The sequence below is a fragment of the Macaca thibetana genome, chromosome 8, assembly GCF_024542745.1.
Source record: "Macaca thibetana thibetana isolate TM-01 chromosome 8, ASM2454274v1, whole genome shotgun sequence".
Taxonomy (NCBI): Eukaryota; Metazoa; Chordata; class Mammalia; order Primates; family Cercopithecidae; genus Macaca; species Macaca thibetana.
In genome coordinates, this window is record NC_065585.1 from 20,960,554 (window position 1) to 20,973,995 (window position 13,442).

A 13,442-nucleotide genomic window follows, 5' to 3' on the forward strand; every position below is an offset into this window, starting at 1 on the left:
TAGCATACAGAGTGCTTCTATGCTCACTGTTTTTGACTGAGCCTCCCAGGGGCACTCTGAACTTGGAGAAGTGTCACCCAGTTCCGCCTTTGGGACAAAGAAGCTGAGTCTTGGGAACACTTAAAACTATACATTCAGGAAGGTGCTGAATTGGGACCAAGAGTCTGTCTCTTTAGATTTTCTCCTTAGTTAGGCAGGTAATGGAGCAAATTCATCTACCTTCCATTCAGGGCAGGGGAAGGAGAGAGTTTACTAGAAAACTACAACCATGAGAGTGATAAGGTCCTTGCTGCTATGCAGAAAATGAATTATCTGGTCCCCGTGTGTCATTACCAACTGGTAACAACCTGGAGGCAAGGGGAATAAAAAATTTGTCATCTCAGTCTCCAACATTAATTCCTTGAAAGGGGTCTGAATACAATAGAGAAAATTGTATTTTCAGCCATGCTTGCTCAAAAAGTAATGCTATCTAAATCAAGGGCATAACATTAAATCACCATTACAATTCGATGAAAGAACCTGGAGAGGAAGAGGATAATGTGGTGTGGATTTGGGGAGAATCAAGATTAAACAGTCACTGTTGATTATGATAAAGAAGGAGAGAGTGGTGAAATAGACAGTTCCGGAAAATCGCGATGCTACCACTGGGTATCCAAAGGCTACACGGGGTAAATTTGGAATCCATTTTTCATTTTCCTTACTGGTTGTTCTGCACTGGTTAATAAATATAACTTTGCCTCTCACCCCCATCTGGGGTACAGGAGAAAGTGATCAAAGGATCACATTTTAAAAATGGGTTTTATTATTTAAATGACTGGTCTTCTCTTTTTATTCCTATTGTTTGAAAATAGTTGAGTTCCTTTTTTCTGATTACCATGCTACAGATGTTTATCGTAGAAAGTTTGGAAAAAACAGAAAAGCATAAAGAATGTAAAAATCACCCGTAGTTCCACCACACAGACAGCAGTAATATTAAGGTGGTATTGTATTTACATCTAAAATTTCATCCCCACACCCATACACAATCCACTAATTACCCCAGTTCTCATCAGCCTATGGTTGCTACTAAAACCACTTTAGGGAGAAGCCCTTCTTTTCTTCTCTTCATACTCTGTCCTCTCTTTGGAGGGACACATTGCCAAGGCTTAAGGAAGGTGGTGACCAGTGCATCCTGATTTGCTAGGGACTTTCTGATTTTAGCATGAAAACCCCTACATCTTGAGAACACCTCAGTTCTAGGTGAACTGGGATGGCAGGTTTACCTCTATCTCTTCCTCCCAACCCATCAGCAGAAAGCAAGACTGATTCGGTCCTGGAGAGCTGGTGGGAGGCTGGTACTTGGTGGCCATGTTGCTCTGTTGAGCAAGGTTAATGTGCTAAGGTCACTGCTCATTCATCTCAGGGCTCTTGCTTCCTGTTGGATCTGTGCCCAGGCACAGTGAGCCTCATGAGCACACGATTCCCTGTCTGCCTTAGCAGCACCTAAAGCAAAAAGACAAAGCAGTGGATTGGCTAATAAGTTAGTCCTGCTATGCTTGTCCATCTACCTTCCATTCAGAGCAGGGGAGGGAGACAGTTTACTAGAAAACCATGACCTTGAGAGTGGTAGAATCCTTGCTGATATTGAGACAATAAATTCTCTGGTCCCCATTTGGCTCATTGTGCCCGTTGCCAACTGATTACAACCTGGAGGCAAGGGGAATGGGTATTTGTAGTCCCATCTCCAACACGCAAGTGCCTTGATGTGCAGATCCCTTTAAATCAATGAGAAAACTAAGGGTTTTTGATACGGATGCTAGGTTGGCTTCTAGTGTAATGTAGCTTATTGTAGTATTATCAGACATGAACTGAGTGTTTTGTATATTGTGAATTGAAACATGAGAGAAATTTTTCTTTGCTGGGGAGATTCATTAGAAAATCAGTGAATTTGGGTAGTAATGGCTTGTGATTCTTGCAACAAGTTGGTAGATTTCCTAAGGACAGGGTGTGACTTGAGTTGGTGGCTCTGGCTCAGTGAAGGCTGAATCAAGGTCAAAGATGAAGCCTCTCACTGGAACCAGCTTTGGCAGTCATGGAGCAGGCGTGCTAGTGTACTGTCTTCCCTCTGCTCGCTTTTGCCTCTGTAGCTCCACCATCCTCCCTTTTCCCACACTTTAACTAGACACCTGGCACCAGCCCTTGAGGAACTCTTGAAGCCCTAACCATGCTTCCCATCAAAACTGACTGTCCTGAGGTCCTTTAAGGGGGTGGTAGAAGCAGCAATGATGAATCGAGCCTGACTATCTGGGTGAATTTAGTGTCTTGGCAGCTCCTTCTGCCTATGCCCAAGGTCCCCACCCTCCTCTACGAGCCTGGCGCTGATACTCTCTGAGTAGGAGTTTGCTGCGTTCTGACTCCCACCTTTACTTTGTCTCTTCTTCCTCTTTCTGATCTTCCCACGTTCCATCCTGTCCCCTTCTCTGCCTGGGAACTTCAGAGTCAAGGTCGAGTTTGATGGTCTTCCTGACTGGTTTTCATCTCTACCCAAATTTCTGAGTTTTTTTTTTTAAACTACCCCACATCTCTTGATTCCTCCCTAGTCTTCAAGCATTCTAAACCACCAAGGCCAACAGCACCTGATAAACCAGCAGAAGCCCATCTCTGGCAGCCCTACCAGCCGGCCCATACTCAGAGCAGAGAGCAAGGAATTTGCTTGGTTCCCAAGACAACCATCTCAGATCCAGAGGGGGAAGCTGTTCAGGGACAGAGCAATAGGTTTCTCAACTGATTCCTTTCACTGGGGTTCTTGTGGGTTAAGAGATGGGCCCTAAAGGGAGAGAAGATAGGGAGCCAGCATGTTACATCACACAATAACTGGAATTTGTTCTGTCTCTGTACAACACAGAAAGTAGTTTCACAGCCACAATCTCTATGCTCACACCAAAGGCCTATGGGAGGGACAGCCATGGGCAGGAGGCTGATGAAGGCAAAAGAGCATCAGCTGTGAAGCCTAGCTGCTCAGGGTTCGAATTCTGACCTGGTAAGTCACTAGCAGAGTAACCTTAGCCAGCTACTAAACCTCTCATCTAAATTGGGGAAAATGCCTTTCTCACAGGGTTAGGAAGATTAAATTATATAGTGCATTAATATACTCATCAGGGAATGTGGCCTATTAAATAATAGCTGTTACTACTATGTCTTTTTTTTTTTTTTTAAGTGTATCGTGGGATCAGAATATTGACAGAGCTGTATCAGTCAAGAGCAGTATTCCCCCTTGCTAAAACTAATAGGCAGCCCAAACCTGGCTCCATCTAACCACCTCTTCCAATACTCTTTAACTGGTGGTGCTTTATGACACCAAGCAATGGATGATGATTATTGTTTCCACGAATAGAGTAAGTTCCTTGATTGGTTTAAAATATATAGACAGCCTGAGAGAATAAAAACATCACCATACAATAGATTAATGGTAAATCAAGGTCTTCGTAGTTGCGGCAGGAGAAAAGGGTTGGCTGCTGGAAACAGTATGGTGCCCTGGAGGTTGCCTACGGGAAACAGTATGGTGCCCTGGAGGCTGCGTATGTACACACTTAGGAATTCACATCACCTTTAGCAGAAGATTAGAATTCAATGGATATGAACGCTTATGCAGAATCTTCTTGCCTCCTGAAATAAATTTCACAGGGAATCTCCTCCGTTACTCAGTCTTCCAGCGGCTGTTCAGGGCACTTGTGTCCCTGTTCGAAAGTGTAACTACTTTTCTTGAAGGTGCTATTGAACGTTTTCATTGGCTGTGGTTGTGCAAAGTCATTTCGGAAAGGAAGTTCCATGGAACTGAGGTTGGTCCTGCTTTGTTTGATGCTGGAGGTCAGAAACCCCCAGTGGTGGTCATGGATGCACTGGGAGGTGGTGGAGGAGTGCCACGTCTTCTGGTAGTTGTTCAGTTCTTCTGACAAGTCTGTCAGATTTGCAGAAATGTCTTTGTCCCTTAGCGAAAACAGTTCATAATGAAGAGGATCAAACATTTCTTGGAACCCGATTTTATGAAAAGCAGTTTCGTAAGCCATGACGTTCTTTTGAGACTGTTTCACTTGTACTAAAACAGCAATAATGAGAAGGACTAAGACAATCTCTGAAGTAATGCCAATAATTGTCCCATGAGTTTCAGTGTTTTGTTCAAATAGTCCTGCCTTTTTTCTTTACAATGGTTTTCATCCCAAGGATATGCACAATTTTGGACACCATTACAGACTAAAGGATTATTGATGCACATGTTGCTATGTCAAAAGACAATGCTGCCTGTGCAGGGAGCTGATGATCCAGCAATTTTACTTTTAGCTCTATACTCCACAGAATGGAAAGCAGGAACTCAGTTACTTGCACACCAAAGTTCACAGCAGCATTACGCACAATAGCCAGAAGGTGGAAACAGACAAAATGCCTATTGATGGGTGGGTGGATAAACAGTATGTGTTATGCTCAATGAAGGAAGCAAAGAGCATTTGAAACCTGCTAAGCCAACGACCTTGATCTGCCCACACTTGTATCACTCCTATTCCTGTTTTAAGCATTCCGTCACTGGCCACAGTGCTGCAAAACTTGGCCTTCAGGTTTTCAATATAACTGGTTTCATCATAGACTGCAACAAAGTTTCTCTTGCATTTATTTGAGCACTCCATTTGATAATCTAGGAACCTCAAATCCTAGCTTTTGGAGTGGCTTTCATGGTCCAGATGCAATCAATGACTTGGCCAGGTTTTATTTTCTCTTCTTGTTCTACCTGACTAGAGTGCACTATTCCGTCTGCTCTCGAGAGCTCAAACCCACAATCTGCTAGGTAAGTAAAGTCTGGATCTAGAATAAATGAATATTAGTTCTTTTCATCAGAACTAAACTTAATCCACATGAATCTCCCTGTTGATCTGATTAATGGAGGGCTTTTCATGCTGCAATAACGATCTATAAGGGGAGAGAAACCAAATGACCCATCTGGAACTTCCAAGTGATCAAACCGACACTCAAATGATGGCTCTATATAATAATAATGTTCATCAAAACTCAATTCTTTCACATGGAGCAGCTTCCAAAATGTAGATACACTCCTTGTTTGGATATGAGATAGGATAATTTGGTAAAGCAAAATGACCTCCATTGCTGGTTTGAACCGAAATGTCACACTGGATTGCAGGAATGTGCTTGATTCCAACATTTTGTCCATCTCTGAGGGCTGAGCAGAGCCCCTCCAGGGCCATGTTCCCTAGCTGCCCAGCGCTTTGCCAGGGGCTGAGGCTGCGGCGGCACTGTTCCGTTCCCATCGCTGGCTAGCAGCTGCCTCCCCGCGGGGCAGGGCTCAGGTCCTGCAGTCTGCCATGCTCGAGGGGTGCCACCTCCCGCCCCTACGCACCCCGCCATCCGCCCACGACAGGCGCCACCTCCTGCTCCGCAGTGCCTGGTCCCATGTACAGCCTTGGGGGCCCAGGAGTGCGAACTTGCTGCATGGGGTCACTGAAGTGTTACTACTATATTGCAGATAAAGAAACTGAATCCTTAACACGTGAGTCATTTGTACAAGGTCATATGGCCAATTCGTAGCTAAGCTGGACCTCAAACCCTGCCTACTGATGTCTTACAGCCTTAAAAGAGGAAGGGAGAGAGGAAACAGCGTGTCTTAAGCTTGTGAAAATAGCTGTCGATTTCCAGAAGATTATCACGCAAGACCCAAGCCACAGGTCTAGGTTTTAATATCCTTTATTGAGCACTCACTGTATGCCAAGAATTTAACTTTATTATCACATTTATTCTTCATGGTTCACCTATAAGTTTGGGGCTATGATCACCATCTTTCTATCTCAGAAGGAAGGTTAACTTGGATTTAAATCCAGTTCTGCCATGTTAATGGCTTGTTCTTAATCACTGTGCATGGCCTCTCCTTATGGGTTCACATGCTCTAGTCCTTGCAGGGTTTATGATACAAAGCAGGAAAATAATACTAAACTTGGAAAGAGGCAGAAAGCTGGTCTTACAGGTGGAGACAGGAGGCCTAGGGGAAGTGGAAAAAGCAGCTTTGGTAGGACTTGACCGTGGGGAGGACACACTCCTGACATTCCTCCTTTTCCTTTTTTTTTTTTTTTTTTTTTTTTTAATAGCGTCAGGGTCTCACTCAGTTGCCCAGGCCACAGTGCATTGGTGCAATCACAGCTCACTGCATTCTCAAATTCATAGGCTCAAGCAATCCTCCTGCCTCAGCCTCCTGAATAGCTGGGACTACAGGTGCTCACACCACCACCCCTGGCTAATTTTTTTTTTTTTTTTTTTTTTTTTTTTTTTTGTGGAGATGTGGTTTTACAATGCTGCCCAGACTGCTCTCAAACTTCCTGGCCTCAAACGATCCTCCTGCCTAAGCCTCCCAAAGCTCTGGGATTACAGGTGTGAGTCACTGGGCCTGGCCCTTCCTCCTTCCTGTGTGCTTGTTCCTGATACATTCTTTTCTGCAGTCCCTGGTTTAAAAGATCCAGGCCTGAAGCGAGTGCCAAAATATGACTGGGAGTCTGTGAACCAGAACTCCAATCTGATGAGAATGATTTGAGTTGAAGCTCGACCAGACAGTTGCACAGAGCTATCTGTTCCTTGTCAGTCAGGCTGCTTGGATTTCAGTCTTGCCACTCTCCTTCATTTTTTCCAAAGCAGCAGTTCCCCATAAGGAATGACATAGACAACACCAGGGAATTGAAGAGTCAGTTGCCACTTGTTTTTGCATGTCTATTCATAGAAGAAAGAAGGTCAGGACAGTGACAAATCTTGGGCTTTGTCATCAGAACCAGGGGGTGGATTCTGACTCTGCCACCACTTATTAGCTTTGTAATATTTACCTAACCTCTCTGACCATCTGTAAAATGGGAATAATTAGGGAAGAGGGGTCTGTGCCAGGGAAGACTGCATCAGTGGTACCACCGTCATCCACCACATTCCAGGACCTGATTCTTGCCTCAGAAAGCCCAGAGATGCACAATTGTCAGTGCTCAGGTGATGAGACCTTCCAGACTGTCTGAAGCTGAGTAAAGTGCACACCTGAGTGAGGCAAACACCAGAATCCCAATTGATTTACTTTACAGTGAAAAATAGTTGTCACATGGAGCAGAATGCTTGTATTAGCATGATTAGTCTATTCGCTCCTGCCAGCAAGTCATTGGGAGGTCAAACCTTCAATGGACAGTTGCTTTGATACATATAAAGCAGATAAGGCAGACTTTGGATAATTTTGAGATAAGATCACTGCAGTAATTTAAAATTTGCTTTGAGGGGCTACTCTATGCCTGTTATGGGCTTGTATATCCCTAAAAAAAGTTCATGCTTTGAAGCCCTAACCTCATGTACCTGAGGATGTGACTGCATTTGGAAATGGGGCTTTTAAAGAGGAAATTAAGTTTAAGTGGGGTTATTAGGGTGGGCCCTGTCCAGTCTGACTGCTGTCCTTATAAAAAGAGATTTGGCCACAGAGACGCATAGAGGGAAGATGGTGTAAAGACACAGAGAGAAGACGGCCATCTACCAGCTAAGGAGAGAGGCCTCAGGAGAAACCAACCCTGACAATACCTTCATCTTGGACTCCACCCTCCAGAGCTGTGAGGAAATACATCTGTGTTGTTTAAGCCCCCGACTCTGTGGTATCTTCCTATGGCAGTGCTACTAAACTCATACACAAGGCGGCATGGTATAGGGGAATCTCTCAAAAATGGCCTTCCAATCAGCAGCAGTAGTCACAGCTGGGGGATGTTTTGAAAAACAAGGAGGGAGCCAGGTGCGATGATGCATACCTGTAATCCCAGCAATTTGGGAGGCCGAGGTGGGTGGATTGCTTGAGGTCAGGAGTTCGAGACTGGCCTGGCCAACATGGTGAAACCCCCGTCTCTACTAAAAATATAAAAAATTAGCCGAGCGTGGTGGCAGGCACCTGTAATCTCAGCTACTTGGGAAGCTGAGGCAGGAGAATCGCTTGAACCCGGGAGGTGGAGGTTGCAGTGAGACGAGATCATGCCACTGACTCCAGCCTGGGAGACAGAGAGACTCTGTCTTAAAAACATAAAAAGAAGGAAAGGTGGGCACCAAAAGCTGGACCAGTATCAAAGGGTCAGTCCCCAGCAGGGAAGGCCGGGTGTGAGTAAGGCCCAGGCATCCCCATGGGGTTTGTCTCTGTGCCTAACCCCAGTGATTGACAATGTCTGAATCCTCCACGGAGCATGGGAATGTCAAAGAGCTGTTCCACTTGAAATCTCTTCAGGCCCATGGGATGGAGCAGGCCTCTCCCAGGGACCTCCTGGGGCACACAGTGAGTGTGGAGCAAGGCACTGTCACCCTAGCTGGGCCCCAGCCTGGCTCTGGCACGGAGGAGTGTTTAGCTATTGTAGACAGTGTGGCAGCCTTGGGAAATAAATGGCGACGGTTCCAGCTGAAAACACAGGCTTTAAGTCACTTTGCTGAAAATCAATTTGCTGAAAGCTAATTTACTAAAAGCCCATTCACCAGATGACCTAGTTGCTGAACTATTTAGGAGTTTTTATGAGGCTTTGGTGTCATTCTTGTGCCTGCCTCTGCCCTGCCTCTGCATAAATCAGATTATATGTGAGTTGTGCTGATGTGCTGGGGGAGAGGGGAATGTTGCTAAATGTAGGCTAGTGCAGTCTCTATTTTTGTAGACTTCTGTCCTGCCTCAGCTCCTGAATCTGGCCCGTCTCTGCCTCTTATCTACTATTTTGACTCAAATGAGGATATTTTCCTTTCAAAGCAATTTAATCTCTTCTGTATTTTTGTAGGTATGTGCTTTGGCATTCTGTAAAGTTAGGATTGCTGTTGGCTGCAAGCCACAGAAAACCTGACTAACAAGTTAGAAGTTTTTTGTTTTTGTTTTTGTTTTTCCTTGTAACTAGAAGTCTGAATGAAGCAGTGCAGAGCTAAAGCTTTCTCATACTTCTTGATGTGCTATCATTGACCTTGGCTTCAGTCCTCATGTGGAAAGATGGCTGCTGCACCTTCACACATCACATCTATATTCCAGGCAGGAATCAAGGGACAGGACAAACGGCAAGCAAGAGCTGGGCTACTCCTCATGTCAGAGAAACCAGAGCTTTTCAAAGCCCCAGCCAGCGTACTTCTTACTGTCTGTCACTGGCCAACACTTGTCACCCCAGTCTGTGCTTCTGCCCACATACCTATTCCCACTGCTGTATCTGGAGGGGAAATGATGTTGGGTGAACTATCCTAGGCCTGGTTTAAGGTTTTATTTAAAAGCAATGTTCTACTCCCTAAGTGAGGGAATAGGACTTTTTAAGCAGCTGAAATCTATAGAACACACTGGGTCATAAGAGTCTATGAAATGGGGTTATTACTGTCGTGGTAATCTCATTTCTACCTATCAGTTCATGAGGTCTGAGGAAACTCAGTATACAGAGGTGAATAAGACATGATAAGCATGAATTCTAGAGCCAGATAAAATGCATTCTGGATTATAGGAGAGGTCAAGCAAGGTGTACTCGGATTTGGAAGAAGGAAAGGAAGCCCCTCCTGGTGTGGAGGATTAACATGAGCAGAGTGTCATGTACCTCTAATGCTTATTTTTAAAATTTATGTCACTGAAAATTTATTTCTATTTAGTGGTCACCTTTGCTACCTCTACATGCCTGGATTCTAATTCCTAAGCCTCTAGCTGAGCTTCCTGAATGCCAAAGGAAGAAAAAAGCCCCTTGAGTATTTCCTGACAGCCTCAAGTGGGCTCTTAGGAGCAGTCAGTGACTCAGAAAAACCATAAGAAACATTCACCACAATCTGATTTTTGTTATTTTACTGAAAATCAGTTGGCTTACAGTTAGCAAGCAGTATTGTTAAATCATCATAAACATCACAAAGACTAGCGCAGGCAGAAAATTGGATAGTTCTTTAGGGAGAAAATAGTCTATTTCCAGTTATAATGCAATAGCTACTGGGAACAAAGAAGATGGTTTTAAAACCAAATAGAACTTTCTTATAATTAGCTGTGGAGCCCTAATTTCTTGATCTGTAAATTGGGAATAATTATATCCACATGTAGAAAGCATTACTGTTATTCACCAACATCTGGTTCTCCTTTACTCTGAGCACAGGGGGTCATTGCACTTCCCTGCTCACTTGAAGTTGGGCGTGTCCATCTAACTTGTTCTGGCCAATGAAATGTAAGTGGAAGTGCCAAGTCTTCCAAGTAGAAGGATTTAAAAGTGTTGTAGTCTTATCACTCTATTTTCCCTGACCCAGGAATTGTGGAATTAGTGTCGATAGGGAGGGTTCATATGATCAAAACAGCCTAGAATCCCAGTCAACATGTGGAATGTTGCTCAGACTCAGAGCCACATCTCTGAGTAAGAAATAAACTGCTAAGATAAGGATAAACCTCTAAGGTTTGGGGCGGGTTTGGGGGATGTTTATTACTATGGTATGGTTTGTTACTACAGTACATCCTAGCCTATTCTGACTATAGACATCACAGAGATTAAAATTATAGAAGATCTCCCATAGGAAATTATCTAGAAAAATAGTGTACCTGCTGCAATAAATGTCTGGCAATATTAGTATTATGTATTAACGAAATACAGAAAAACAGTAAGGATATTAACAAACGGTGCTGGGGAAAAAAAAATGGGTAGTCAAAAGCAAAGGAATGAAGTTGGGCTCTTATCAAACACTATATACAAAAATTAACTCGAAGACCTAAACATAACAGCTAAAACAATAAAACTCTTAGAAGAAAACTTAGGAGAAAAGCTTCACGACATTAGATTTGGTAATGATTTTTTGGATATGACACCGAAGGCCCAAGCAACAAAAGAAGAAACAGACAAATTGGAGTTCATGAAAATTTTAAATTGGTGTACGAAAGGACTATCAACAGAGTAAACAGGCAACCATGGAATGAGAGAAAATATTTGCATATCATATGTCCGATGAGGGATTAATATCCAGAATATACAGGAAACTCCTAAACTCAACAACAACAACAAAAATCTGATTAAAAAAAAAATAGACAAAAGACCAAACAGGCATTTATCTGAAGAAGATATATAAATAAATGGCCAATAAGCACATGAAAAGACACTCGAGGTCACTAACCATTAGGGAAGGCAAATTCAAAACCAGAAGATAACACTCCACACCCACCACCCACTGAAAAAGCTGTATCAAAAATACTCAGAAAATAACAAGTGTTGGTGAGGACTGGAGAAACTGGAACACTTCCGGATTGGAGAGCTGCTGGTTGGAATATAAAGTAGTGTGGCCACTATGGAAAAGTCTGATAGTTTCTCAAAAAGCTAAAAATCTAATTACCATATGGCTCAGCAAATCCACTTCTGGAAACGTACCCAAAAGAACTGAAAGCAAGGTGATAATAGATTGGATGTTGTCCCCTGTAAATCTCATGTTGAAATGTAATCCCCAATATTGGAGGTGGGGTCTGGTGGGAGGAGTTTGGGTCCTGGGGGCGGATCCCTCATGGCTTAGTGCTGTCTTCAAGATCGTGAGTTCTCCTGAGATCTGGTTGGTTGAAAGTGTGTGACATCGTCGCCTTCATTCTCTCTTGCTCCTGTTCTTGCCATGTGAGATGCTTGCTCTTGCTTCACCTTCTGCCATGATTGTGAGCAGCTCAAGGTCTCACAGAAGCTAAGAACATGCTAGCGCCATACTTCAGGTATAGCCCACAGAACCATGAGCTAATTAAACCTCTTTACATTGTTTTCTATTTTTCTTGTTTCCAGTGGGGTTGGATTTTTAAAATTTTTTTTAGGTTCAGGGGTACATGTACAGATCTGTTATACAGGTAAATTATGTGTCACAAGGGTTTGGTGTACAGTTTATTTCATCACCCCCGTAATCATAATTCCCAATAGGTATTTTTTTTAATTCTCTCCCCTCCCCCCACCCCCCACCCTTAAGTAGGCCCCAGTATCTGTTATTCCCTTCTTAGCGTCCATGTGTATTCAATGTTCAGCTCCCACTTATAAGTGAGAACATGTGGTATTTAGTTTTCTGTTCCTGTGCCTGTTCACTTGTGATAATGGATTCCAGCTCCACCCATGTTGCTGTAAATGACGTGATCACATTTTTTTATGGCTGCATAGTATTCCGTGGTGTATGTGTACCACATTTTCTTTATCCAGTCTACAATTAATGGGCATTAATGTTGATTCCATGTTTTTGCTATCATGAGTAGTGCTGCAATGAACATATGCATACATGTGTCTTTATGATAGAATAATTTATATTCCTTTGAGTATATGCCCAGTTACGGGATTGCTGGGTCATATGGTACTTCTGCTTTAAGTTCTTTGAGGAATCATCACACTACTTTCCATAATGGCTGCACTAACTTACATTTTCACCAGCAGTGTATAAGTATCCCTTTTCTTTGCGACCATGCCAATGTCTGTCATTTTTTGCCTTTTTCATAATTGCCAGTCTGACTGGTGTGAGATAGTATCTCATTGTGGTTTTGATTTGCATTTCTGTAATGGTTAATGATGTTGAGCATTTTTGTTTCATGTGCTTGTTGGCCTTGTGTATGTCTTCTTTTGAAAAGTTTCTGTTCATGTCCTATGTCCACTTTTTAATGGGGTTGTTTTTCTCTTGTAAGTTTAAGTTCCTAATAGATTCTGAGTATTAGCCCTTTGTCAGATGCATGGTTTGCAAATATTTTCTCTCATTCTATAGGTTGTCTGTTTATTCTGTTGATAGTTTCCTTTCAACAGAGTAAAAGGAAACTAAGGTGCAGAAACTCCTTAGTTTGATTAGGTCCCATTTGTCAATTTTTGTTGTTGTTGCAATTCCTTTGGCATCTTTGTCATAAAATCTTTGCCAAGGCCTATGTCCACAATGATATATCCTAGGTTATCTTGCAGGGTTTTTATAGGTGTAGGTTTTCCATTTAAGTCTTTAATTCATCTTGAGTTGATTTTGGTGTATGTTGTAAGGAAGGAGTCCAACTTCAGTCTGCTGCATGTGTCTAGACAGTTATCCCAGCACCATTTATTGAATAGAGAATCTTTTCCTTGTTGCATATTATTGTGAACTTTGTTGAAGATCAAATGGTTATAGGTGTGTGGCTTTATTTCTGGACTCTCTATTCTGCTTTTTGTGTACCAGTACCATGCTGTTTGGTTACTGTAGGCTTGTAGTATAGTTTGAAGTCAGTAATGTGATGCCTCTAGCTATGTTCTTTTTGCTTAGGATTCCCTTGAATACAAGCTCTTTTTTTGGTTCCATCCATATGAATTTTAAGATTAATTGTCTAACTCTGTAAAGAATGTCACTGGTAGTGTGACAGGAATAGCATTGAATCTGCATATTGCTGTGGGCCATATGGCCATTCTTACAATGTGGCTTCTTCCTGTCCATGAGCATGAAATCTTTTTCCATTTGTTTGTGTCATCTCTGATTTCTTTGAG

At 42.8% G+C, this 13,442-nt stretch overlaps 2 protein-coding genes across 9 annotated transcripts in view; both read right to left on the reverse strand.

Annotated features, from left to right (window-relative positions):
• NDUFB9 (NADH:ubiquinone oxidoreductase subunit B9) overlaps nt 1-13,442 on the reverse strand; it is a 576,062-nt gene that overhangs the window by 399,804 nt on the left and 162,816 nt on the right. The gene's annotated exons all lie outside the window — the stretch shown is intronic.
• LOC126961400 (neuropilin and tolloid-like protein 2) lies at nt 3,681-4,565 on the reverse strand. The gene is made up of 2 exons (XM_050801776.1): nt 4,457-4,565; nt 3,681-4,180 (listed from the first exon to the last, which is right to left on the reverse strand). Exons 1-2 carry the CDS (start codon nt 4,548-4,550, stop codon nt 3,681-3,683), a joined length of 594 nt encoding a protein of 197 aa, XP_050657733.1. The 5' UTR covers nt 4,551-4,565.